This window comes from Gymnoscopelus braueri, assembly GCF_963280865.1.
Source record: "Gymnoscopelus braueri genome assembly, chromosome: 12".
In the NCBI taxonomy this organism is placed as follows: Eukaryota; Metazoa; Chordata; class Actinopteri; order Myctophiformes; family Myctophidae; genus Gymnoscopelus; species Gymnoscopelus braueri.
Window position 1 is genome coordinate 7,920,274 of NC_137614.1, and position 25,242 is coordinate 7,945,515.

A 25,242-nucleotide genomic window follows, 5' to 3' on the forward strand; every position below is an offset into this window, starting at 1 on the left:
ATACCAGTCGCTCCAATGAACTGCAGAGGCCAATGAGGTATCTAGGTTTCTATATCTATGATCAGCACCCTGACCAGAATGGAACAAAGCCTTCATTAGTATCATTGGGTAACACCTGTGAAGGAAGTAAGAAGAGGTCCAATTCATTCCCAACATGGCTGCTGTGCATAGAGCCTCAGCCTATTATTGTCTGTCCTGATGAAGCTCTAACGCCCGAAACGTCGAATAAAGAGCAGCATTTTTTTTTTAAAGTTCCAGACAGTGTGCAAGTCCTTTTCTTTGATATCATTATCAGTGATGCCCTTCTAGATTTGAATTCTGAAAAGCAGTGGTGTCATGGGGGCCACACGGAGTAGGACGGCGTGTGGCCGGTACATTTTTCACGCGCAAGGTACGGCAGGGCATGCTAGAACGAGCCCCCCCCCCCCAGTAGATTCACGAGCCAAGTAGGCTACCGAAATGGCTACTTTGCATAACAGGTTTACAAGTGAGTGTGAAAATGTGCCCTCACTCCTCCTCCATCTATAGGCTACACAGTAAGCAACACAGCATGTTGGCTTCAGTAGGGCTGCTGCCCTATCTGCACACAACAATGCCTCAGCCACCGTCAAGAAGAGAAAGATACTTGTTCAAAGCAAACTTTTAGTTTCGGCTCTATAATTCATGGTATTCCTTGAATTTGTATTAGTTTAAAAAGACTAAAACTAAGCTAAAAAACTTTTCCTATACAAACATGTTTCCTACTTTAAGGTAAAATAAAATGCGTGCGGTGTGTGTGTGTGTGTGTGACGTCATTAAAATACCGTCCTGCCAGGAAAAAAATCCACCCCGACAGAGACTGTTTGATAACATAGTTGTGCACGCGCCCCACTGTGCCCCCCCCCCTACCATCGACTCACACATGGGTGTCTTCTTTGCAGGGGGGTCCTCAATGCCACCAAGAGGGCCAACCACGTGGGCCATTTCCAGTGGATTGGATCTGACAGCTGGGGGGCCAAAGGGGGCCCCGTCCAGCAGCTGGAGGACGTGGCGGCGGGGGCCATCACTATACTGCCCAAACGCTCCTCCATTAAAGGTACCGTATATGCACTCACTGTTACCATAATATATTGACAAGAGGCTGAACCACTTTCCATCTGGAATCGCTGTTTTGGACCATCTCATTGTAGGTAAAGCTTTTGAAAAGGGTAAAAAAATAAATTCACATCTTCTTATATAAACATAGGCTTTTTAAATGTATTTATTTTTTTATTTTTCAGGGACAGTGCACATTAATCAACATGTCAGTTTTAACATCCATGTAAATGAGCCAAAGGCTAAATGTCATCTGTAGTCCCCGAGCAGGCTGTTAAAAGTGGTGATATTTCCATACAAAAACAGACATCAGTACAAAACAAGACAAGTAAACATACATTTACAGTGAAATATGAGAAAAGACACCAGTTACAAATGGAGCTGATAATTATATGATTACAAGTTTGGTTAGCTTTAAGCCATCTCTTTAAGGTTGAACTTGGAAGGTCAGATAGTTGGTGGTCTCTCTTACTTCAGTAGGGAGACTTCCATGACCAGAGAAGACTGTTTCACCAGACACACTAGGTCTGAATGGTACCTCACAGTCCCCTCTGGTGGTTGCCCTTGTTGTTCTGCCACCACTGTTCTTTCGCTCTATGAACTGTTTTAGTGGTGGAGGTGCAAGCCCATTTAAAATCTAAAAAATTAGACAAGCATCTTATTATTATTATTTTTTTAAATGTTTTAAAGCCATTCAATCCGGGAACGCATGTCTGTCATTTTAGATTTCTTTGGCTATTCAAAAATAGCGGCATGAGTGCCGCGCTATGAGCTTGTAGATCTGCTATTTTTGAAAAATCGTGAAAATGTGTGCAAATCTTTCAATATATATATTTTTTAAAGCAAACATTTGTAAATCAAGTAAGTTACTAACTAATGTGTGCAGTTTGCGGACCAATAGCCACACAAATCATCCCAAACGTTCAGTGGGGGAAGCTGCACTACGCAGGCTTGGCTGCTTGTGGCAGGCATGTCAACCAGTGTGGTGGTATAGTGACAGTATCCTGTACGCCTCAATTGTCTTAAATTGAAATAGCGAGCTTGTTAAATAATTTACTTCACCTCTCAAGTTGCAAAAGTGCTTCACAAGAATATTGTTGGTGTGACTAAGAGAGACATTCGCTGAAGAAAAACTGAAGGTTTTATGGCATAGATTTATCCAAATAATTCAGACTTTTATGCTGTCGATAGTTTCACTAGCGTGAGATTTACCAGGCATTTCATGATAGATGAGCTGTGATTGGTCTGTTTTTTAGCATACAGACCTACATACATAAATACAGTACAGTGCATACATACATACATTACATTACAGTCATTTAGCAGACGCTTTCATCCAAAGTGACTTACAATAAGTGCATTCAACATACTGTAGGTAGGGAAGGAAACTACTAATCACCAGAAGTCTTAAGTGCATTCTCGTCTAAAACAAGCAACTAAGAGTATACCTAGAGCTCTGGTCAAACCCCATTCAGCAATGAATTCATTCTGCAGTTTTCGTGGCCTTAATTGTAAAATAAAACCACCAGAATAAACATGCTACATTCTGTCTTACCGTTCGTCAGTAGAGTTTCAGCTTAATTCCATACATTGTATTTATTAGCTGCATACACAGCCACAGAAAACACAATGAGTGTTCATATGGCTGTGTATGGAAGACATGCAATAATATCCTGCTGTATTGTAACCTTATCAATCACTAGAAAAACGTTTCGACATTCATCTTGAGTGCTGCTAAATTATATAAGTTGTAGTTGTAACTACTAGAAACTATTCACATCCAACACAAATGTAGGCTTTTGCTAGGAAAAAATACACCCTTTGTCATGCACTTATTGCCATGCATATAGGCTCACATATCTTTTTGTCATTCATATTTATTGATGTAATTCAATTAATTCCTCTTTGACCTTGTGAGGGAGACGGGACACAATTCAAACACTTTTCATAACATATGCAATGTAATGTTTTCATATTGGTCAAGGTGCGCTGTTTCAATGTTTTCACATTACGTCTGCAGGTTTTTATAGTGTGTCCGTGCGTGTTGCGCACGTGTGCGCAAATGCGCGTGCATGTGCACGTGCACGTGTGTTATCGCAGTCAAATTGGATATGTTTATATCCAATTAATTCTTGTTTACATCAAAGGTCCCCTAAAAGTCAGATCTTAATTACTTCCTGTAAAACAGAAGCGTAATGCGTGATAACATCGGCAGGTTCTAACCATTTCCAATCAATAATATGATGACAGGCATCCATGTCAAATCACAGTTCATTCATTATGCTAAGACACAGCTAAAGAAACATTTGTTGTAAACATGTTTTTGTTACATAAATAAACATTGTTACATTTACTGTACTTGATTCAGTACTGCTTTGTTGTAGTGCGCAACGGCGACACAGAATGCAGGACTTTAAGGCCAGTCCACACCAACACAACTCCTTGCAATAAATCCTTTATTAGAGACCGTTGTAGCGGTCTGGACTGACCAGTTTTAGACCGGTGCCATTTGGGGGATAATGGTTGCTAGTAGTTTTATTTGTGTGGGCTGGCTGGCTTTAAGGCCCCGTTTACACTGGCAGCCAAATCCAGCCTGAATCAGATCTGTGCCACATCCAGGGTTGCCAGATCTGCTTATTATAATTTCCCCGCAAGATTTTATTTGAAAATAGCCGATCTACAAGCTCACAGATGCGACACGTTGTGAGCTTGTAGATCTGCTATTTTCAAATAGCTGATGTACATGTTACAGTACTCATATGGCCCATAGTCCCTTCTTTTGGGCTGGTTTTCCTAGACCTGGTTGCTTGTTTCCCTCACAGAATCTGGCAACACTGGCCACATCCAGATTGGAATCCGATTTGCTTTATGTAGTGTGAACAGAGACAGGTCACATGGAATCCGATTTGTACTGATCTAACCACCCAAGTCACATCAAACTGTCCAAAACCTCACTAGCAGCGCGACCCGAGCGCCACTGACATCATTACAGAGCGCGAGAATTGAATTGAATTCAGTGGACAGATGGAGAAATTCAATGTCTCCTTGCACTTAGGGGGGATGCCTCAGTAACTCGAAACTTGTAGGAATGTACGGGAACAAGGCATTATATGAAGACATATCTCGCGGCATGGCAGAAAATGGGTTCACAAGGTCCTATCTGCAGTGTCAGAGGAAAATAAAGAATTTGAAGAACACATATAAAGAAAGTCTAGACCCCTATGTCGTTACCACGGTAACCAAAGCAGAGATGTCGACGCAGGGCGGCTTTGGGTTGACGTTGTTTAAATCAGTCTGAACACACAGATCTGTGACAGATCAGATCTGGTCACTTGCAAATGCAGTGTGAACAGTCGGGCCAAAAGATCGGATTTGAGAAATAAATCGAATTTGACTGGATGTGACTGCAGCCTACAGTAAATGGGGCCTTAGATAGCGTAGCCTGAGGGGATGGGACCGTCGGCTAAATGCGTTTCAATCAGTGAACGACCCGCCACCCATTGAATGTCTAGGGAAGCACCCAGTCCTTGTTTCACTAGGAAACATATGCTTCCAAACTCCTAACTGTGTGACACTGACTGACTCTCAGTCCCACTGAGGACAGCAGCTGAGTCTAACCATCAATATGTCATGGTGACACAATATAACCTGTTCTTAATCTTCTTCTTAAACACTAATTATCAAAGGTACATGTTCTCTGAAAGCAAAAGTCCTCTAATGTCAATACTTGTACATACATATACAATGAAACAAACATATGAATTTAGCAATTATTTATCATCTTCAAATATTTAGGTATGTTTACTCAATACACATTATTAATGAAATGTGTTCTCTGTGGTTTGGCTTCCACAGTCACAATACGGTTGTGATATAACATATCAGCTGGTTCAATCCCATTTACATGCCCACGCACGCACACACGCGCACACACACACACACACACTCTCTCTCTGCTCATTACAGCTTGACTGTGGACCGTTGAACTTGAACGTGTAATTGCTTTACATTTACATGCACATTGTCATCCTGAAAACCAGCGTGCGCATGCATGCATTACCCCCACAGAGCCGTGGTTCTCTTAACACCGTAAGCCCCGCCGCGATGACACACATTCATATTGAAATGTGTGTCAAAACTATTAAGGCTTTCGCAAAGGCAACTTTGCGAAAGCCTATTATTGCATTTTGCTATGGTAATTACAAAACCCGTCGTTACAATGGCTTCCTTTTAACGAGGGAGGCCTGGTCAGAACAATGCGTGCCAGTGTGTTACGGGGAGGAATATCATTATATTCCGCCGTGCATCATTGATGGCCTTTTTAACCCATTCAATCCGGGAACGCGTCTCTGTCATTTTTTGATTTCTTTGGCTATTAAAAAAATAGCAGATGCACAAGCTCGGTGCTGCGCTATGAGCTTGTAGATCTGCAAAAAATTAATAAATCGTGAATATTTGTGCAAATCTTTGAATATATATATATATATATATATATATATATATATATATATATACATTTTTTTGTTTAATATTTTTATTAGGGAAAATGTTTGTATTTGTATTTCCCTTTTGTTGTGCTTTTTTCCCCCTTTATCTCTGTATACATGGAGAAATGGTAATAATAATAAAACATTTATATATATTTTTTAAAGCGAACATTTGTAAAATATTTTGTTCCAGGGACCTCCAGAAGCAAAGATATGAGTTACAAATGTTCGCTCAAAAATATATATATATATTCAAAGATTTGCACACATTTTCACGATTTTTCTAAAAATAGCAGATCTACAAGCTCATAGCGCGAAACTTGGTGCCGCGCTATGAGCTTGTATATCTGCTATTTTTTGAATAGCCATAGAAATCTAAAAATGACGCACGTGCTGCGTTCCCGGTCTTCATGGGTTAAAAAAATAAAATCAGCCAGGGCTTCTGAGCTTTGATTAGTCATTATCACATTTTCCTCCTTTGATGATTCAGCTGTTGGGGAGAGAGAGAGAGGGAGAGAGAGAGGGGGGGGGGACTTCGAGGCAAGACAATCATTCAGAGGATAAGTCGCCTCTCGAGCCACAAAAACTGCCATATGCACACACAGTCCTATGGCACGTAGAATTTAATTTAAGTAGACAGAGTAAGACATACAGTCTAATAATGCCGTGGCCTCCCTGTCCAACCGTTAACTATCCATAGTAAGTTACTAACTAATGTGTGCAGTTTGTGGACCGAGCCACACAAATCATCCCAAACGTTCAGTGGGGGAAGCTGCACTATACGCAGGCTTGGCTGCTTGTGGCAGGCATGTCAACCAGTGTGGTGTAAAGTAACTAAAGTACATTTACTCAAGTACTGTACTTAAGTACAATTTTGAGGTACTTTTACTTTACCGGAGTATTTCCAATCGTCTATACTTTTACTTCTACTCCACTACATCTCGAAGGCAAATATTGTACTTTTACTCCACTACAATTATTTGAAAACTTTAGTTACTCGTTACTTTGCAGATATACATTTTTACATTATAAAACATGCATTAACCACTTTAGCCTTACTTTATACCTAGGCTATTTGAAAATAGCCGATCTACAAGCTCACAACGAATCACGACGTGGCGCGTTGTGAGCTTGTAGATCGGGTATTTTCAAACATTTTAGTACTTTTACTTTTGGTACTTTAAGTACATTTTGATATCAAGTCAATTTAGAATTCTGGACTTTTACTTGTAACAGAGTACTTCTACATTGCAGTATCGATACGTTTACTTTAGTAAAGCATTTGAGTACTTTTTCCACCACTGCATGTCAACCAGTGTGGTGATATACAGTAGTGACCGTATACTGTACGCCTCATTTGGCTAAATTGAAATAGCGATCTTGTTAAATAATTTACTTCACCTCTCAAGTTGCAAAAGTGCTTCACAAGAACATTGTTGTTGTGACTAAGAGAGACATTCACTGAAGAAAAACTCAAGGTTTTATGGCATAGATTTATCCAAATAATTCAGACTTTTATGCTGTCGATAGTTTCACTAGCGTGAGATTTATTTACCTGGCTCTTCCTGATACATGAGCTGTGATTGGTCTGTTTTTTTTGCAGACAGACCTACATAAATACAGTACAGTACATACATGTACAGACAGTACATACATTACATTACATTACAGTCATTTAGCAGATGCTTTTATCCAAAGCGACTTACAATAAGTGCATTCAACATACCTATCCAAATAAATCATACTTTTATGCTGTCGATAGTTTCACTAGCGTGAGATTTATTTACCAGGCATTTCCTGATACAGACTGAGGCGCCTTTTCTGTTACATGATGTCATGCACATACTTACATGAGCTGTGATTGGTCTGCTTTTTAGCAGACAGACCTATCTGTCTGGTGTCTTGGTGTCTTGGTGTCAGCAAAACTGTGTGCCCGTTTCTCCTCACTGGCTGGAGCACTTGATCTGATTTTACACACAGCCATTGCCCATTACCATCTGAACTTAACTGCGAAGCCCGTTTCTCAATTTCATCAAATCTCAGCTTTTTATTAGCCATTATGTGTCAAACAATGGGAGATAACGTTCGGGTTTCGCACGAGAAACAAGCAGCGAGGTCTGTACTTTTGCCTGCGCCCTTCACCGGGTATGGTCTAGTACATACATAAATACAGTACCTACATACATACATACATACATACATACATACATACATACATACATACATACATACATACATACATACAGTGCATGCATGCATGCATGTGTACATACATACTTTCCTGCTTGTGTACACATACATACATACATGCATGCATGTGTACATACATACATACATACATACATACATACATACATACATACATACATACATACATACATACATACATACATACATACATACATACATACATACATACATACATACATACATACATACATACCTACCTACCGACCTACATACAAACTGAATATTTTATGAAATAAAAAGATACAGACCAGCTGAAAAATGCTCTCAATGTAAGCTGTGCTTGTAGAATGCTTTAACTGCTGTAACCTTAAGAAACCCCACATTGGGTTGAAAAGCTGCACATGCAAACCTTTATGGGAACATAGATTTAGTGTGGAGCTATTCTTATATCTGTGTTCAACTGAGTCACCTGCTGTGCAGTGCCTCACATGTTCAGCTCTATTCTCATGAACATGAAAGTGCATCAAGTTCTTATCAATCCAGCTTTCATACGCTACAGGACATTCCGTCCTGGCTTGTAACAATAAATATAACAGTAATAAAAAGAAGACATTCAGATGGTGCAGGGATGGAAGTTCCTGCCCGCCACCATGAAGACTAGCCGAGTTTGAACCCTCCGGGTTTGAACCCTCCGCGGTGCCTCCGGCCTTGCCAGGTGTCCGTACAAACACGATTTCTGTTTGATTTCTATGGGCGATATGACTTCAAATCAGTATCATTGATGATCACACAAGTATCATTTCAAACTTGCATCAATTACTTTTGCATCAATTACGATTAATCGTAATTAATGCAAAAGTTTGAAATACTTGTGATATTAAAAGAAAAATAGTAAGATCTACAAGCTCTACAAGGCTTCACGTGTTTGCACGCCACCCTTAATCAGGCTAATAATGACTAATCATTAGTCTATTATTATGAGCTAGATCGGTTGGTTATTGGTTCTACTGTATATGTCGGTTTCAATGTATTGTCGATTAATTGGCCAGCTCTAGCAGCACTAGCGACTCTTGCACTTTAGAGTCACACAAAAGCATCAAAAGTAGCAGATCCACAAGCTCCACGAGCTTGTAAATCGACTATAACATAAAAAGTAAAAATATGGAGATAAGAGGTTTCTGCCCGACAGCAACGATATATATTGTTCATTATCATTAGTACATGATGTCCATCCCAAATATACAAATAAATGGAATACAGAGGGAATCAGTAATTGGCATAATGGCTACAATTGTGGGGAATAGGAAAAAAAACATTCAGCTCTACAGAACCTTGCTGCCTGAGGTAACCGTCCGTGTCATTGCTCACAATCCCTGGTTATTTATTATGCATCCTGTTCTTAATTAATGTAATTTCCTAGATGAAAGAAGTGATTAAAGTTCCATGGGGTTGGGAAAGGAAGGAGGAGCACGGTGGTAACAGGGCATTCATTTACGCGGTGGTCAAATTTAGATGAAAGGGAAAGCGTCGGCGCCGATTTGCTCCCAGCAGCAGGCTGGCTAGCCTCGCTCCACGGCCGCTCGTTGTCTCGCTGGCGGATGGGGGGGTTGGAATAATTGGTCCAGAAAACCACAGCTATTATCTTCTCTCTCTCCCTCCGTTCTTCCCAGGGTTTGATGAATACTTCACGGCGCTCACTCTGGAGAACAATCGCAGGAACGTGTGGTTTGCCGAGTTCTGGGAGGAAAACTTTGACTGCCGGCTCCTCAGCTCCTCCAAGAGGGAGGACACCAGCCGCAAATGCACAGGTAAATACATGCACAGGTAAATACATGCACAGGTAAATACATGCACAGGTAAATACATGCACAGGTAAATAAATACACAGGTAAATACATGCACTGGAAAAACCTGAATGGTGATGTAACTCTGGATGGTATTGGAACCATTATGACCCTCGTCTTGCCCAGTCCCTGAGCAAGACACATAACCACTTAAACCCTAGTTGACCGGGTCCAACAGGGGTCTGTCCTTTTTCCCGCGCTACACCAAATCTCTTTGCTGATCTACAAGCTTACAACGCATTGCAACGCGTTTGCGTTATAAGCTTTTGATCGGCGAAGGCTCAACTATTTCTGCCGAAAGTTCACATATTTTCGCCAAAAGTGTCCCTTTTACGAAATGCCAAGACGAGGGACGCTAGGGTTCAAGTGGTTAAGCACTAACACTCCCCCAGGACCCCAATCCGAGCCATCTGAGTCTGAGCAGCCGTCTGCTGGGTGAAGCAGTACAAGCAATTTCCGCTCCCAAAAAATACTCCCCTGTCCCTCTCCTGACACAGAGAATCTTACCGCGTGGCATGGTGACACTAATATTGCACTTTTACTTTAGCGCTAGGTATACTCTTAGTTGCTTGTTTTAGAAGAGAATGCACTTAACACATTGACCGCCAGAGGTTAATCTCATAATGTACTCACCAGTGCCAACGTTTTATTGTTGTTTTTTGTTTTTTTCACGTCGCCATAGACGTCGTTAAAATCCTTAAGATTGATCTGTGCACTGTTTGTAAACATCGCGGACATCTCCCTGTGTCTACCAGTCCAAACCACGTGTCAAACGGGGCATCCATTGTTGAGTTAGAACGGTTTATGTTAAACAGTGATCAGCGAGGAGAAAAACTACAATCGAAGAAAATGGCGTTTCAGTGTTTGCTTTAGAATGGGAGCCGGCGTGATCGTCAAAACCGGATCCCAAATAATTCTGTTTCCGGTGGTGTTACAATGAAATGTGCCGTACCGGAAAATTGAAAAAAAAACAGCCCACAGCCCGTAGGCTACGGGATCGGCGCTTAAGCGTTGGATTTAACGGCCCGTAGAACTACGGGCCCGGCGGTCAGTGTGTTAATACTTCTGGTGATTAGAGTAGTTTCGTTCCCTACGTCACCCTTCGTTCCCTGTTGAATGCACTTATTGTAAGTCGCTTTGGATAAAAGCGTCTGCTAAATGACTGTAATGTAATGTAATGTAATGACACAAACCTACAAGAGTGTAATACACACGAGAGATGCCATCATCTCTCATGTCATGTGTATTACAGGTGTATCAGTTTATTTTGCAGACTTAAGCCTGAGAAAATCTACAAAGCAGATCACAGGTCGGCTGTTTCATGTGCGAGACACCGGCGTGCCGACTAAGTATAAGTCAGGTGTTACATGTCATATCGTTGTGAACATGACCTTTTGTTCCTGTGAGATGGAACAGCTAGACTGTCGAGGCGGCATCCACCCCCGCTTATCTCTGACGCTGTATATGACACCACCAGAATTCCTAAACGCTAAATGTTTTCTGGCCAACGGGCAGAGCACAGACAGAGGTTATTATTCTAATAATAATGGCGTTTTTGTTCTTAGTCAGACTAAGGTCACAGACCGTCTGTCTGCTCCTGTGGCCAGTGTCCTGTAACGCTATGGGAAGACCCTCTATTTCACCTCTTTATCCATTCTACGTTGACATACAGCATTACGTGTGGCATGTTCACTAGGGCAGTGTTTCTCAAACTTTTTCATGTCAAGGACCCCCAAAATTATATGTATTTGGCCACGGACCCCCATCTCAAAATATTAATTTCCAGGAACCCGCCAGAAGCAAAGATTTGAGTTTTAAAAAATTGGCTTTAGAAATATATATATATATATATATATATATATATATATATATATATATATATATATATTCAAAGATTGCGCAAATTTTCAAAATTTTTCAAAAATAGCAGATATACAAGCTCTATGAGCTTGTATATCTGCTATTTTTGAATAGCCAAAGTGTACAATAATGGTTAAAGTGTGTTAAAATGATTGTGACACTACAGTACATTAACTTATTTAGCTGGGGACCCCCTGGTACCCCGCCAAGGACCCCTGGGGGTCCCCGGACCCCACTTTGAGAACCAATGCCCTAGGGGTGTAAACATTAGGGTTGGCTATCTTCTCCTTCACGCCCTATATTCCATTGTACAGCAAATTGCGAAAATAGCCGGTCTACATCGTGACGCGCTGCGAGCTGTGTTCGCTATATATTTGATTTCAAAACAACAACAAATCAAAATCTTTGACAAACATCAAACCGGGGGTCGTTGAAATGAATCAAAAGTTTGAGAATCCCTGGCATACTCTAATAAGCTGCAGTGGGAGAAGACTCTCTGATGTAACGCGTCACAAGTCATTACTTTCAAAATAATAATGACCGCAATGAATCTTGTCTGAGATTGCTCGCGCCATCCCTACAGTACGGTACCTGCCTGCTCGCCTGTCAGTGCGTTGAAAATGAAAAGTTCTTAATGAAGTGAGCAGCTTATGAAGCCTTCTAAAAGGTTTACCCTTTACATCGGGTCCCAATGACAGATTCAAAACAGCCGTACTGAAGTTTGTTTACTGAACGATCAGTGATTTCCCATCACCATTACAAAGCTTTAGCATGTCCGTCAAAGGCATATGAAAGCAGTGGTGTAATGTAACTCGAGTGCATTTATTCAAGTACTGCACTTTTCAGTACTTTTACTCCTACTCCACTACATCTCGGAGGCAAATGTTGTTCTTTTACTCCACTACAATTATTTGAAAACTTTAGTTACTAGTTACTTTGTAGATTATGATTATTATTACAAAACATACATTAACCACTTCAGCCCTATATACATTTCGGCCATTTGAAAATAGCCGATCTACAAGCTCACGATGCGACGCATTGTGAGCTTGTAGATCGGCTATTTTCAAGTTTTTTTATACATTTTATACATTTGAAATGGGACATTCTGCATAATGAGTACTTTCTACTTTCGGTACTTTAAGCACGTTTTGATACTTCTCTACTTTTACTCAAGTCAATTTCGATCACCTGACCTTTACTTATAACGGAGTGTTTCTACATTGCAGTATTGACACTTTTACTTTTAAGTAAAGAAATGTAGCACTTTTCCCACCACTGTATGAAAGTAAGCGTTTTAACCTTACATTACATTACAGTCATTTAGCAGACGCTTTTATCCAAAGCGACTTACAACAAAGTGTATTCAACATAGGTAGGGAAGGAAACTACTAATCACCAGAAGTCTTTAAGTGCATTCTCTTCTAAAACAAGCAACTAAGAGTATACCTAGCACTAAGGCAAAAGTGCAATATATCAGCTATACCTACTTTATTAAACAAATGAGACAAAATAGGAAAATCAAATGAGCAAGAACTAAAACAAATAAGCGTATCGAATAAACAAGATCCAATAAAACAATAAAACAAGAGCTCGTACAACTAGTTAACAACAAGTAGCTAGGCAAGGCAAAGAGGAAGGATGGTGTTTCCTGAAGAGGTGGGTTTTCAGCCTGAGGCGAAGCATTTTAAGAGTTTCAAATGTTGGACTATCTCCAAACAGACCAGACCTAAACAACAGTCCAGTAGATTAATTTAACATCCCTACAGCCTGACCAAGCCAGCTGGGAATGCTAGTGCTTTTTTTGCCAACAGCACAACAGATGCACACTTTAGTATTATACCTACACTGTGGCTGTGTCTCTGCATACGGTATCTCTCTGAGGCACATGTTGAAGAAACTGGCGTTGCTGACAAGTGGGAACCTAGAATGTCCAAAACCGTTGGACATAGAGCTCTTTGTTGTCAATGCTTTTCATTGGTTAGATCTTTATAAAAACCCACACACAGAATTAACCACTTTCACTTTCAAAATGGTGCGAAAATTGCAGATCTGAAAGCTTATGACACGTTGCCATGCAATGTGTTGTGAGCTGGAAGATCAGCAATTTTGCCCGGCACTCTTGTACAACAAAGTCTCCTAAGTAGGACATTCATTTATGGAAAAAAACATAACATTTAGAAATATGGAGATTCAAGCCTGAGAGCAAACGATGTATAGCTGATGACAGTAATTACAATGTGACATAAATTACTGTTTTGCTTGGGGATTTTGTTTTCATTCCGTTTGTCACTTTGGTACCTTTTATCACATTAAACATGTCAAATGCTTGTCCTCTTAGCCAGACTGGCGAATCTGAGCTTCCATTAATCCATTCAGACCGGGAACGCATCTGTTTCATTTTAAGATTTATTTGGGCTATTCAAAAATAGCCGATCTACAAGCTCATAGCGCAGCACCGAGTGCCGCGCTACAAGCTTGTAGATCCGCTTTTTTTTTTTAATCGTGAAATATTTGTGCAAATCTTTAAATATATATATATATATATATATATATATATATATATATATATATATATATATATATATATATATATATATATATATATATATATATATATATATATATATATATATATATATATATATATGCATTCTAAGTAAAATCTTTGCTTCTGGGGGTCCCTGGAACAAAATATTTTGATATGGGGGGGGTCCAAGGACAAATACATCATTTAGGGGGTCCTTGACATGATTTTTTTTTTGAGAACCACTGATATTATAGCAACATAATTAAAAAAAATAAAAAGAACTGTTAGGAAGAGATTAGAATCTCTCAGAAGCAAAGATTGGAGTTACAAAATGTTTGCTTAGAAAAAAATATAAATAAAATTTTTCAAAAATAGCTTCAGCGCGGCACTCGGTGCCGAGATATGAGCTTGTAGTTTTGAATAGCCCAAAGAAATCTATAAAATGACACCGATGCGTTCCCGGTCTAAATGGGTTAAAAAAAAAAGACATTTAAATGTCTGTTATCCAACATCCATTCTTCTCGCTTCACTCTAAAGCCCTCACTTGTTACAAAACCGCCGAACGCTGTAAAACTGCATCCATTTTCACCTTTTCATATCAAACCAAAGCTGATGTATATTTATGAATGTCAGGGAAGGGGAAGACTTTTTTTTTTTCCCTTTCTTTTTCCATTGAAAATCTTTTGTAGTCGGTCGGCGCTCTCTCTGCACACAGCCTCACAGCAAAAGGTTATGTGTGTGGGCTGAAATGCATGTTGAGACCTCGACAAAAAAAACAGGCTGAAATGTCAGCTTGGATTGCTTGTGACCTCCCGTGGCTTTATATGCCTCTCTCCAACATTCATGCGTCCGTCGTGGCAACGACGTCCGCCTCGCCCCCCTGACCAGGTCACCACGTACGTCACCTCTGAACCATTATCACTACGGGGGAGGGAGGGAGGGCAGGGGCATTTTCATAACCATTTAACCCATTAAGACCGGGAACGCATGCATCTGTCATCGTCATTTTTAGATTTCCTTGGCTATTCAAAAATGGCAGATATACAAGCTCATATGAGCTTGTAGATCTACTATTTTTTTGAACAATCGTGGAAACTGTGCAAATCTTTGAATATCTATGTTTTAAGGCGAACATTTTTAACTCCGATCTGTGCTTCTGGGGGGTCCCTGGAACAACATATTTTGAGATGGGGGTTCGCGGACAAATACATATAATTTTGTGTGGTCCTTGACATGGAAAAGTTTGAGAACTCATATAGCAACATACGTTTTTTCAGAAAACTGTTAGGATTTAGAAGACATTTGTAGAATCTCCAGAAGCAAAGATTTGCGTTACAAATGTTTGCTTTAAGAAGAAAGATTTGCACAAACGATCACGATTTTTCAAAAATAGCCCATAGAAATCTAAAAATGACACAGATTCTTTCCCGGTCTAAATGGGTTAAATGAGTAGTTCACCCAAACAATTACTTCATGTCTATCTTGTTTACTGACCCTGTGAGTGCTGTTTTGGAGTTGTTGTTTTTTTCTGGAATAGTTTTGCTGTTGATAATCTTGGCCTCTGCTTTACTTCAATTCATCGAGTATTTTCTTATTTTATGGATTCTTCATTCGCCGTAAAGTAATGCTACACAAACAAAACATCTCCTTGTATTCAAGACATCACAGGGTGCAAGTAAAACGATTCAAATAAAGTCATTGTTTTGGGTGAACTTCTCCTTTAAGCCCTATCTTCTTCCTATAATTCCACAAACCTCTGAGACCAAACCTGTGAAGCCCAAAATGTTTCTGCCCGGTTCTCCTCAGTGCCTGGAGCTATTGATCTAAAATTGCGCACAGCCATTGACCATTACCATGTGCATGGAACTGCGAAGCCCGTTTTTCGATATCACTAAATCTCAGCTGTTTATTTGCATTTTTATGTCAAAGAATGTCGCCATGCTTATGCTGGCTGGAGAGAGAGAGAGAGAGGGGGGAGGGAGGGGGAGAGAGAGAGAGAAAGACAGGGGGAGGGAAAGAGGGGGAGAGAGAGAGACAAGGAGAGGGAGAGAGAGGGAGGAGGAGGACAACGACGCGCTGTTGCCTTGCTAGCCCACAACAACTTCTCCGTGCTGTGTGTGTGTGTGTGTGTGTGTGTGTGTGTGTGTGTGTGTGAGAGAGAGTGTGTGTGCATGAAATGCACTGCAATCCTTTCGTGCAAAGGTGGTAGCACGTCGCGTTTAAGTAAATCTCTCCACCAGATACACAAAAGTTAATCTCATCTAGCCATTGCACCATGTCGAGTCTCCGAAAATCTGTACAAGCTAAAGATGCGGCCGTTTTACTATCTCGCCCCTATACACGTTTGCCCCGGCTCGCACCGAACGGTCTGGGTTGAGCAATCTGCGCCTAATTGTCTCGCCCCTAAACACGGTCGCCCCGGACATAATTATATTGTTGTTGTTAAGTTGAAATAATAGTTGTACAAGTTGTAATAACAGTGTTGTATAATTATTTTTGCTGTAGTAATCAATTCATTATAATATAAGTACAATGAATGACAGAATATATATATAGAGTGTGTGTGTGTGTGTGTGTGTGTGTGTGTGTGTGTGTGTGTGTGTGTGTGTGTGTGTGTGTGTGTGTGTGTGTGTGTGTGTGTGTGTGTGTGTGTGTGTGTGTGTGTATATGTATATATGTATATATGTATGTATGTAGGACGTGCAATAACCCCACGTTTGCAACTACTTTTGCCTGCGCACTTCACCGGGTATGGTCTAGTCCTACTATAATTCTACAAGGAGAGGTGGTGAGGTGGTGAGGCCAAAATTTGTTCTGCCTGGTTCTCCTCAGTGGCTGGATTAATTGATCTGAATTTGCACACAGACATTGACCATTACTATGTGCACGGAACAGCGAAGCCCTTTTTTCGATTTCACCAAATCTCAGCTGTTTATTAGCGTTTTTATGTATGTCGCCATGGTTACGGCTCCCCAGCTGTGGGATGGCCCCTGCGAGCTATGCGACAAACTGGCTCCCGGGTTGCCAGATCATGTGCCCATATCCCCTCATGTGCGCATATCCCCTCATGCTGCACGTGATTGTGTGAGTGTGGCCTCGAATCCTGACACGCAGACACAGTCAGTCGCGCGACTCGCACGCAGCAAGCTGCTGGCTGTGTTACAGGCACTCGTCACCGATGATGAACGCACGTGATGGTGCAAAATATGCCGTGAACATCCCAATCTGGCGGGTAAAAGCAGCGCCTTTTATACAGGGACAAAGAATTTCAGTCACCCAGCTTTTGATAAGCATGAGAAAAGCAAAGAGCACATCAACATAGTGCAAACAATTGATGACAGGAGCAGGCAAGTTATCCATGTATTCCTCTTTTAGCCATCCTGCGAGACATGTCGCGGCAAAATGTATTTATTTCTTTATTTTGTGCGCACCAAGTAACATATCCAGGTGCTCCCCTGAGAACTAGACCAAAAAGGTTATGTGCACTCCTGGCTATAATAGCACCACCTACGTAGACAGACTGCCACGTGACAGCGGAGCTATATAGCAACACTGCAGAGCTCTGGACCCTGATGCCGGATTCATTCAATTCAATTTTATTAAAGTGTCAAATCACAACAAGTTGTCTCAAGACACTTTACATGTATAGCAGAGACCCCCGCATTGTTTCTTTTTTTTATATTTTATATTTTCTAGTTGTTTACAGACCTTTCAACATTCACGTTCACGGGGTCAATCATAGTTTTTTATTGAAAACACTGAATTACTTTGCTGTTACAATAAAACAACTTATTTGCATACACACAGTACACAAATTACAGCCTTCACTGACTATGTTTCCTTTTATGCCATCTTCATATAGCCTATAGATCTATAACAGATACATTCTCATATTATTATAGCCTACCCTTGGGTTTTCTATACTTTAGCTAACTGGCCGAAGTTTTGATTGCATGCAGACCCATTTTTGCATCTTCATAATAAGTAAGTTGACGTTTAAAAAAAAATCGATTCATCCATCTCATGGTGGGGAGTTAGAAGAGCAGAAAGGAGGAGTTCAGTTAGATGTGTCCAGGTTCAGACCAACCTGGAGTCTTTGGCCATCTTGTAAAAGATTCCTCTTTGAGAGATGAGGTTGGAGGGGGTATCAAACTCAGCCATCTCCCCCTTGTCCAACACCAGGACCCTGGTATAATCCATGATAGTGTTGAGGCGATGGGCAATGGTCAGGATGGTGCAGTCCTCAAACTGGGTGCGGATGGTGGACTGGATTAGATTGTCTGTCTCCATATCAACGGCGGCTGTGGCCTCATCCAAGACCAGGATCTTGGTCTTCCTCAGCAGAGCTCTGGCCAGACACACCAGCTGGCGCTGACCCAGACTGAGGTTCTCTCCTCCTTCAGAACATTCGTGGTTGAGTTTGTCTGGCAGACCTGATACAAAGCTTTTGAAGTGGGCCAGTTCCAAGGCTGTCCACACCTCCTCATCAGTGTAACAATCAAATGGGTCCAAGTTCATCCTCAAAGAGCCTGAAAACAATACTGGGTCCTGTGGTATGATGGTGATTCTGGAGCGGAGTTCGTGCAGGCCCAGCTGAGCAATGTTGACCCCATCAATGAGGATGTATCCTTCGGCTGCTTCAATGATGCGGAACAGTCCCAGAGTCAGGGAAGACTTCCCTGCACCTGTACGCCCTACAATACCCACCTTTTCCCCTCCCTGGATGGTGATGTTGATGTTGCGAATGGCCAGCACATGGTCCTCACGGTAACGCAGGCCAAAGTCTCTGATCTCAATGTAACCTGCTGTTGGCCAGCCAGTGGGCAGGGTGGATGGGTCATGTTTCCACTCTGCCTCTTTCTCTGTGTCGCCGTACTCTTTGACCCTCTCCACAGCCACAATGTTTGTTTCCAGATCAGAAGACATTCTCACCAGCCATGACAGTAAGACTGTCAGCTGCAGAGCATAGGATAGTGACAGGCCTATGATACCAGGACTCAGGCTTTCTCTGGCCATCACAGCAAATAAAGCAGCGAATAACACAATGCAGTTCGCCACAAAGTCCAGACGGACTGCCATCCACCTGTTGGCCACGATGCTGGGGTAGTAAGCCTTCTGGTTGTGATCGACGCGCTGGTCGCTCTCTTGGATGAAGCGCTCCTGCTTGCCGAAAGCACGAATGACGCTGGTTCCCAACAGGGTTTCGTTGAAGTGGGTAAAGATGGGCGATCGGCTTACCGACTCCAGCCGCTTGAGCTGGCGTGACGATGCCACGTAGAACCTCTGTACAAAAAAGTAAAGCAGTCCCAGTGGAGGGATGATGATTGCAACCAGTGGCGTGGCCACCAGTATCATGACGCATCCATCCAACACGCTGAACATAGAACCCATGAACATTCTGATGATGCTGGGGAGGACTGAGTCGATGGTGTCCGTGTCCTTGGCAAAGCGGTTCACCAGGTTGCCGCTGGGTGTGCGCTCAAAGAACGACATTGGTGAGCGCAGGACATTAAACAGCAAGGACTGGTGGAGGTAGCGTGAGGCCAGGATGCACCCAATGTTCATTGAGATGGCATAACCGAAGACCGCCACACCTTGTAAGAAGCCCAGAGCGCCATACACGCCCAGTCTCATCTCCTTGTAGGGTTGAGTGCCGTTGATCACTGGGTCATCTGTCCACCGACTAAGCCAGTAGTTGGACAAGAGCGAGGCCAAGTGGTGAGCAAAGAACATCACCAGACTGATGCAGGAAAGATGCACTCCTATGGCCTTCGTGTACTCCCAGAACACAGCCAACTTTACCTTTCCTGTGTTGGCCTTGTCTGCCTCCATCAGCTTGCCCACTTCATTGTTATTGGCTTTTGTCCCAAAAAACTCATCTCCTTCACTCTTCTGACACAATTTTGTTGAGTTACTGCTGTTCTGAACACCTTGACCAATGACAGTAGCAGGGCCTCCGCTTTCCATTCCCTTTGGTACAGAAGTCGAGTTGTTGCCTTGCTCGGCGTTGGTGTAGGTATGCAGGAACTCGGCAAAAGCCCCCTGTTTGGCCATCAGCTCCAGATAGGACCCCATCTCTGTGATCTCCCCCTCCACCATCACCAGGATTAAGTCAACTTGCGGCAGGTAGCTCAGGCCGTGAGTCACCAGCACACGTGTTTTGTCCTTGAGCATACCCTGTGGGCCGATGATCTTGTCGAAGATGTGTTTTCCCACGTGGGCATCGACCGCAGACAGCGGGTCATCCAGCAGATAGACGGAGCAGTTGCAATACACGGCCCTGGCCAAGCTTACCCTCTGCTTCTGACCTCCTGATAGATTCACTCCCTTCTCCCCGATCTCAGTAATGTCTCCTGCTGGCAGGATCTCCAGATCAGGCAGCAGGGCGCAGGCCTCCACAATGTGCTGGTACCAGCTATCATTCCTCTCCTGACCAAACATGATGTTGTCTTTGAGGGTGTTATTCTGAATCCACGGCTGCTGGGGAACATAGGCCACGGAACCCTTGACAGTCACAGTCCCGTTTAGTTTCTCCATTTCTCCCAGCAGAGCAGAGAGTAGTGATGACTTTCCGGATCCTACATGTCCAACCACTGCCACTAGGGAACCTTCGGGTATGGACACATTCAACCTATTCAAAGTCTCCGGTTCATCTCTGGACCAGCTGAAAGCCCCGTCCACAATGGAGATACTGTCAGCAGATCCTGCAATCATCTTCCTCTCCACGCTGTCCTCCTGCAGCTCCTCGTGAGACAGGAACATATGTAGACGCTTCATAGAAACACTGGCCTGCACCATGCTGCTCATGAGCATGGGCAGCATGTTGAGAGGGAAGCGCAGGATGTTGAATAGAGCCAACGACACAAAGGCCTTCTGGGCATCCAGCACGTTGTTCTCGTCACTCAGAACGTACACAGCGAACGTAGACAGCGCTACCAGAAAGGGGGTGCTGATCCAGGTGAAGGAGGATATGGCGTCCAGGTAAGCAACCTTCTTTAAGACACGCAGCTCGCTCTCACGGATAGCAGACAGCTTTTCATTGAAGGCCAGTTCCCAAGCATACAACTTCAACACCTTGATGCCATTCAACACTTCGCTCATCAGCTTGATTCGGTCGTCTTTACTCTTCATCTGAGCTTCCTGGTGGGCCTTGGTTTTCATGGCAATGACAGCATTGACTGGCACCACCAGAATCATCACGGCCACCCCTGCCAGTACAGATGGACCCAAGTTCTGCCAGAGGAAGTACAGGGCCAATACCACCTGTAGTGGTGCAGACCAGATCATGTTAATGTAGGGGAAGAGGTCCATGAGTCTCTGGGCGTCTACAGACATCAGGTTGACAATCTCACCCACTGTGGAGGTACGTCGCGCTGCATTAGTGATCACCATGGCCTTTCTGTAGACAGCTCCAATGATGGCGGTTCGTACACGCATACCAGTCACAAAGCAAATATGGAAGTACTTATGTAGAATCAATGTCTGAATGCAGGAACACACAAACAACAGCAATGTGTAGAAGTAGCCCTGCCAGGAGGGGGCGCTGGAGTTGTTGACAAAGTAGATCAATCGTCTGAGGATCTCGGGCCCGACAAACAGGAGGATGTCGTAGATGATCTTGTAGAGGGAGGACATGATGAAGTATGGTCCAAAGGTCAAGCACAGGGCCCAAAACAGAAAGGGCTTTCTGGTCTTATCCTCTGGCTTTTTGACTTTTTGGCACTCTCTGTTCCAGCCCTGCAACAGGTGTGGGACGACCCTCTGGGAGCAGTCCTCAGGGTTCAGGGACCACAGGTCTTTCTCCTCCAGAGGACGCTTGTAGCCCATCATCATCATTCTGGTGATCCACCAGAAGGTTATCCTGGACAGGAATGAAGCCCGGGCCTCAGGACAGGGATTCTGGTCTTCAATGGCCTGAGAGAACAGTGGTGGAAGGTCTGAAAGGCAGGACAGTAACAGGGCAATGAGCAGCAGGGCATAGTACACATAGAAGGTGGTGTATCGCCACACACACACAGCTGACGGCTGGTCAAGTGCCTGAATTATCTTGGACCTGAATGTGACTGTGGCACAAACCAGAGCCAGGAGCCAGAAGCCCAGCATCAGCCCAGACGACTGGATTCCTTTCATACGCTCGTACTGGGTCAACAGGGTGGCCAACAGCATGGTGACTCCGAGTACGGTAGGGCTAACCAGGTAGACCGGTGCAGGAGCACCGTGTGGTTGGCTTCTTTCCCAGACAGAATAGAAAAGATCTGCCCAGCAAATAATCCACAGCAGAAAGCCAACCGTCGTTTTGGATCTGTTGAGGTGGCTCATGCCGTTGTAACCATAGTTATGGCTGCGGAGGTAGACGATGTAGAGCGGAGCACACAGCCATAGGTAGAGGCAAGGTAACCACACCAGTACTGTGTTTTGGAAGCACTGGGTTAGGTCTGGATTGGCAGTGTACCAGGTCCGGTTCCAATCCCAGATTGGATCGGAACCGTTCAAACTGCAAAAGTTGTCTAAGCCCATTAAATGTAACAATGTAAGTAAAGTGTTCTGTTATTTTTAAGCCAGTGTGTACATGCCTCTCAAGTACCGTTCCACCTGTCCACCTTGGAACTGCACTGACTGAAATTTGCTGCTGCGGCAGCTTTTACTGTTGGCAGCTATGATGTCAGTTACGGCGTAACCTAGCAACGGACACTGTCTGCTGCAGGTTTGTTTTCCTAACTTTCTCTACTCAGAAAATATTATAATTGAGGTGTAGTGGGGCGGGGCAAAACGGGACAGTGCACCCACACTGTTAGAAACGATACACAAGATCTACTAAATAAAATGTAGGCAACTATTTACAATCATTATTATTAAGTAAATCTAATTGACTTGGAATTAAGTAAATATAACTCATATTAGATAATTTACGGCAATGCATGAGTAGATTCAAATAGAAACTAAATTAATTAACACCTAAGCAAAACTATTGAGTTCATACTAATCAAAAAAATACTTCTCTGTTAATAGTACTAATACATTTTAAGTTAGTAATACACATCAAATAACTGGGACACTTATTGATATTTACCCATTTCATATGAGTATATTTAAATTATATTTACCTATTTCATATAAGTATATTTAAGTAAAAGCAAATCAATCAATAACTGAACATAAATATTGAGTTGATATTAACATTTCAAAATGTGATATAGTTTATTCTACATTAATTATTGCATTGCAAATAAAAAGTATTAGGAATAAAACATCAGCGTTAATCAGAACTCTTTATTTAATAATTGTATACTAGGCAAAGTTGTGCCCAAGTCACAATGAATGCCACAATTAATTCACAATTCAGTGCAAATATAGGTCAAAATGTAATTTCTCCCCTGAGCAACAGGCAGGCTTTATTAACTATTAGCTATTAGTCGTAAACATTTCAGCACTTGCACAGGAGACCGGTGTTCAAATCCGGGGTGGAACAGGAAAATATTAAAGTGTCAAATCACAACAAGTTGTCTCAAGACACTTTACATGAGCAAGCAACTTTTGCGACAGTGGCAAAACTCCCCGTAAGAAATGTCAGGCAGACCGCAGGCTCTACGGTGGGCGGCCATCTGCCTCGATCATGTCTGGGGGGGGGGGGGGGAGAGAGAGAGAGAGAGAGAGAGAGAGAGAGAGAGAGAGAGAGAGAGAGAGAGAGAGAGAGAGAGAGAGAGAGAGAGAGAGAGAGAGAGAGAGAGAGAGAGAGAGAGAGAGAGAGAGAGAGAGAGAGAGAGAGAGAGAGAGAGAGAGAGAATAACAAATAATAGTGTAAGATAGCATAATATAGTATAACAATAATGTTATTTAGTATATAATGGTATAGTGTGAGAATGTTAAGATTACAGATTACAGTATAGTGGTATAGTACAATATAGTAGCGATCCACGATCTCGCTCCATGGAGAGGCCCGGTCCAAAATCACACTCTGCAGCATAGGGGTCCGTGATAACAGACCATGGACCTGTGAAATGGGAGACACAAGAAGCAGGAGTCCTAAGTTGGTGTTGGCTATAGTCCGCACCCTCGCACCCGGTGCAGGGGTAAAGTATACCTCTAGGGGTTTGATGCGGTGCATCCGGTTTTCAACCCTTTTCCTATCGAGGTCCATTATTTATTGGGCATTTGAGCCACGGAACCACCGTTTGATGAGATTTTGACTCTCAGACCCAAAACTTAGAATATGTTGTTATCGTTGTCCACAATTCCATGCTGTATCGATGTGGTACCATAGGAGAGATAACAGGTCAACGTTGATCAAAGTAACAATTCTATCTATTAAGTAATGCAGATGTTTAACAATAATTGAACTCTTGAGAGCGTAAAACTAAACCAAATGGACCCGTAAGGGTCCATTTGGTTTAGTTTTACGCTCTCAAGAGTTCAAATTTTTTAAGTTTTTTTTTGTTCTCATTTTACACTAAACTCTTTCACTGCCAGACTTATTTCTGGCTGCGTGCACCCACTGCCAGCGATTTTTCGATTTTCTTACCTTTTGAAGTAGTCACAGAATATTTATCTCCTGCATGATTGATCCCCTGATGGTTGCTAATCACTGAGGGTTGCACTGTGTGGTTTCACAAATGTCAACGAGGTCATCGCCACCTCGTTGACAAATCTTCGGATGACGATATCTTGGGTTCGGAACGTTTTTTTTTCTCGTATTTTCAGTTTTTTTTTTTTCAAAACTCGTCCAAAGTCGTTCTTGGCAGCCAGGGCGTTATGACGATGTCTCGTCCTAAGTCGTTCTTGGCAGTAAGAGTGTTTCGTTTTACGCTCTCAAGAGTTAAAGATCTATAAGGGTCCATTTGGTTGCCAACTCTCCATCATTTAGCTGGGGACCACCTGGAGCCCCCTCAAAGACCACTGCTGGTCCCCGGACCACTGGTTGGGAACCACGGCGTCTATACGAACACAATTGGCCCTTGTTCGGGGGAGGATCGAAGCCGGGGAGGGTGATCCGAATTGAATTGGAGTAGGACGGAGACACTATGTCCTCCCGCTGGGGGACACTATGTCCTCCCGGTGGGGGCTCCCGGTGAGCCAATACAGTACGACAGCAGTGGCGACACAGAAATGTGTGTGGGAGGAATGAATTGACTTAACGACGAGAAACAAAGGGATATTGTCGAATAGAAATATCAAACGCATCAGACAGTCTACGTTTCCCAAAAGGAAATGCCCAAAAGGAAATTTTTTCTTTTAATTCTAATTTTTCCCTTCAATTTCC

The 25,242-nt window shown here is 42.6% G+C and overlaps 2 protein-coding genes across 2 annotated transcripts in view; one reads left to right on the forward strand and one right to left on the reverse strand.

Annotated features, from left to right (window-relative positions):
- The window catches only part of LOC308097452 (metabotropic glutamate receptor 7-like), a gene marked incomplete at both ends in the record, with an annotated part of 249,239 nt that overhangs the window by 106,278 nt on the left and 117,719 nt on the right, over window positions 1-25,242 (forward strand). Inside the window, 2 exons of the mRNA XM_080445211.1 lie at window positions 921-1,075; window positions 9,422-9,559. Coding sequence (XP_080301337.1) covers window positions 921-1,075; window positions 9,422-9,559 — 293 coding nt within the window. The remainder of the gene's footprint in view (window positions 1-920; window positions 1,076-9,421; window positions 9,560-25,242) is intronic.
- Window positions 18,063-22,502, reverse strand: LOC308097024 (multidrug resistance-associated protein 1-like; the record flags this gene model as incomplete). Its single annotated transcript, XM_080444584.1, has 1 exon — window positions 18,063-22,502. One exon carries the CDS (start codon window positions 22,500-22,502, stop codon window positions 18,063-18,065), a length of 4,440 nt encoding a protein of 1,479 aa, XP_080300710.1.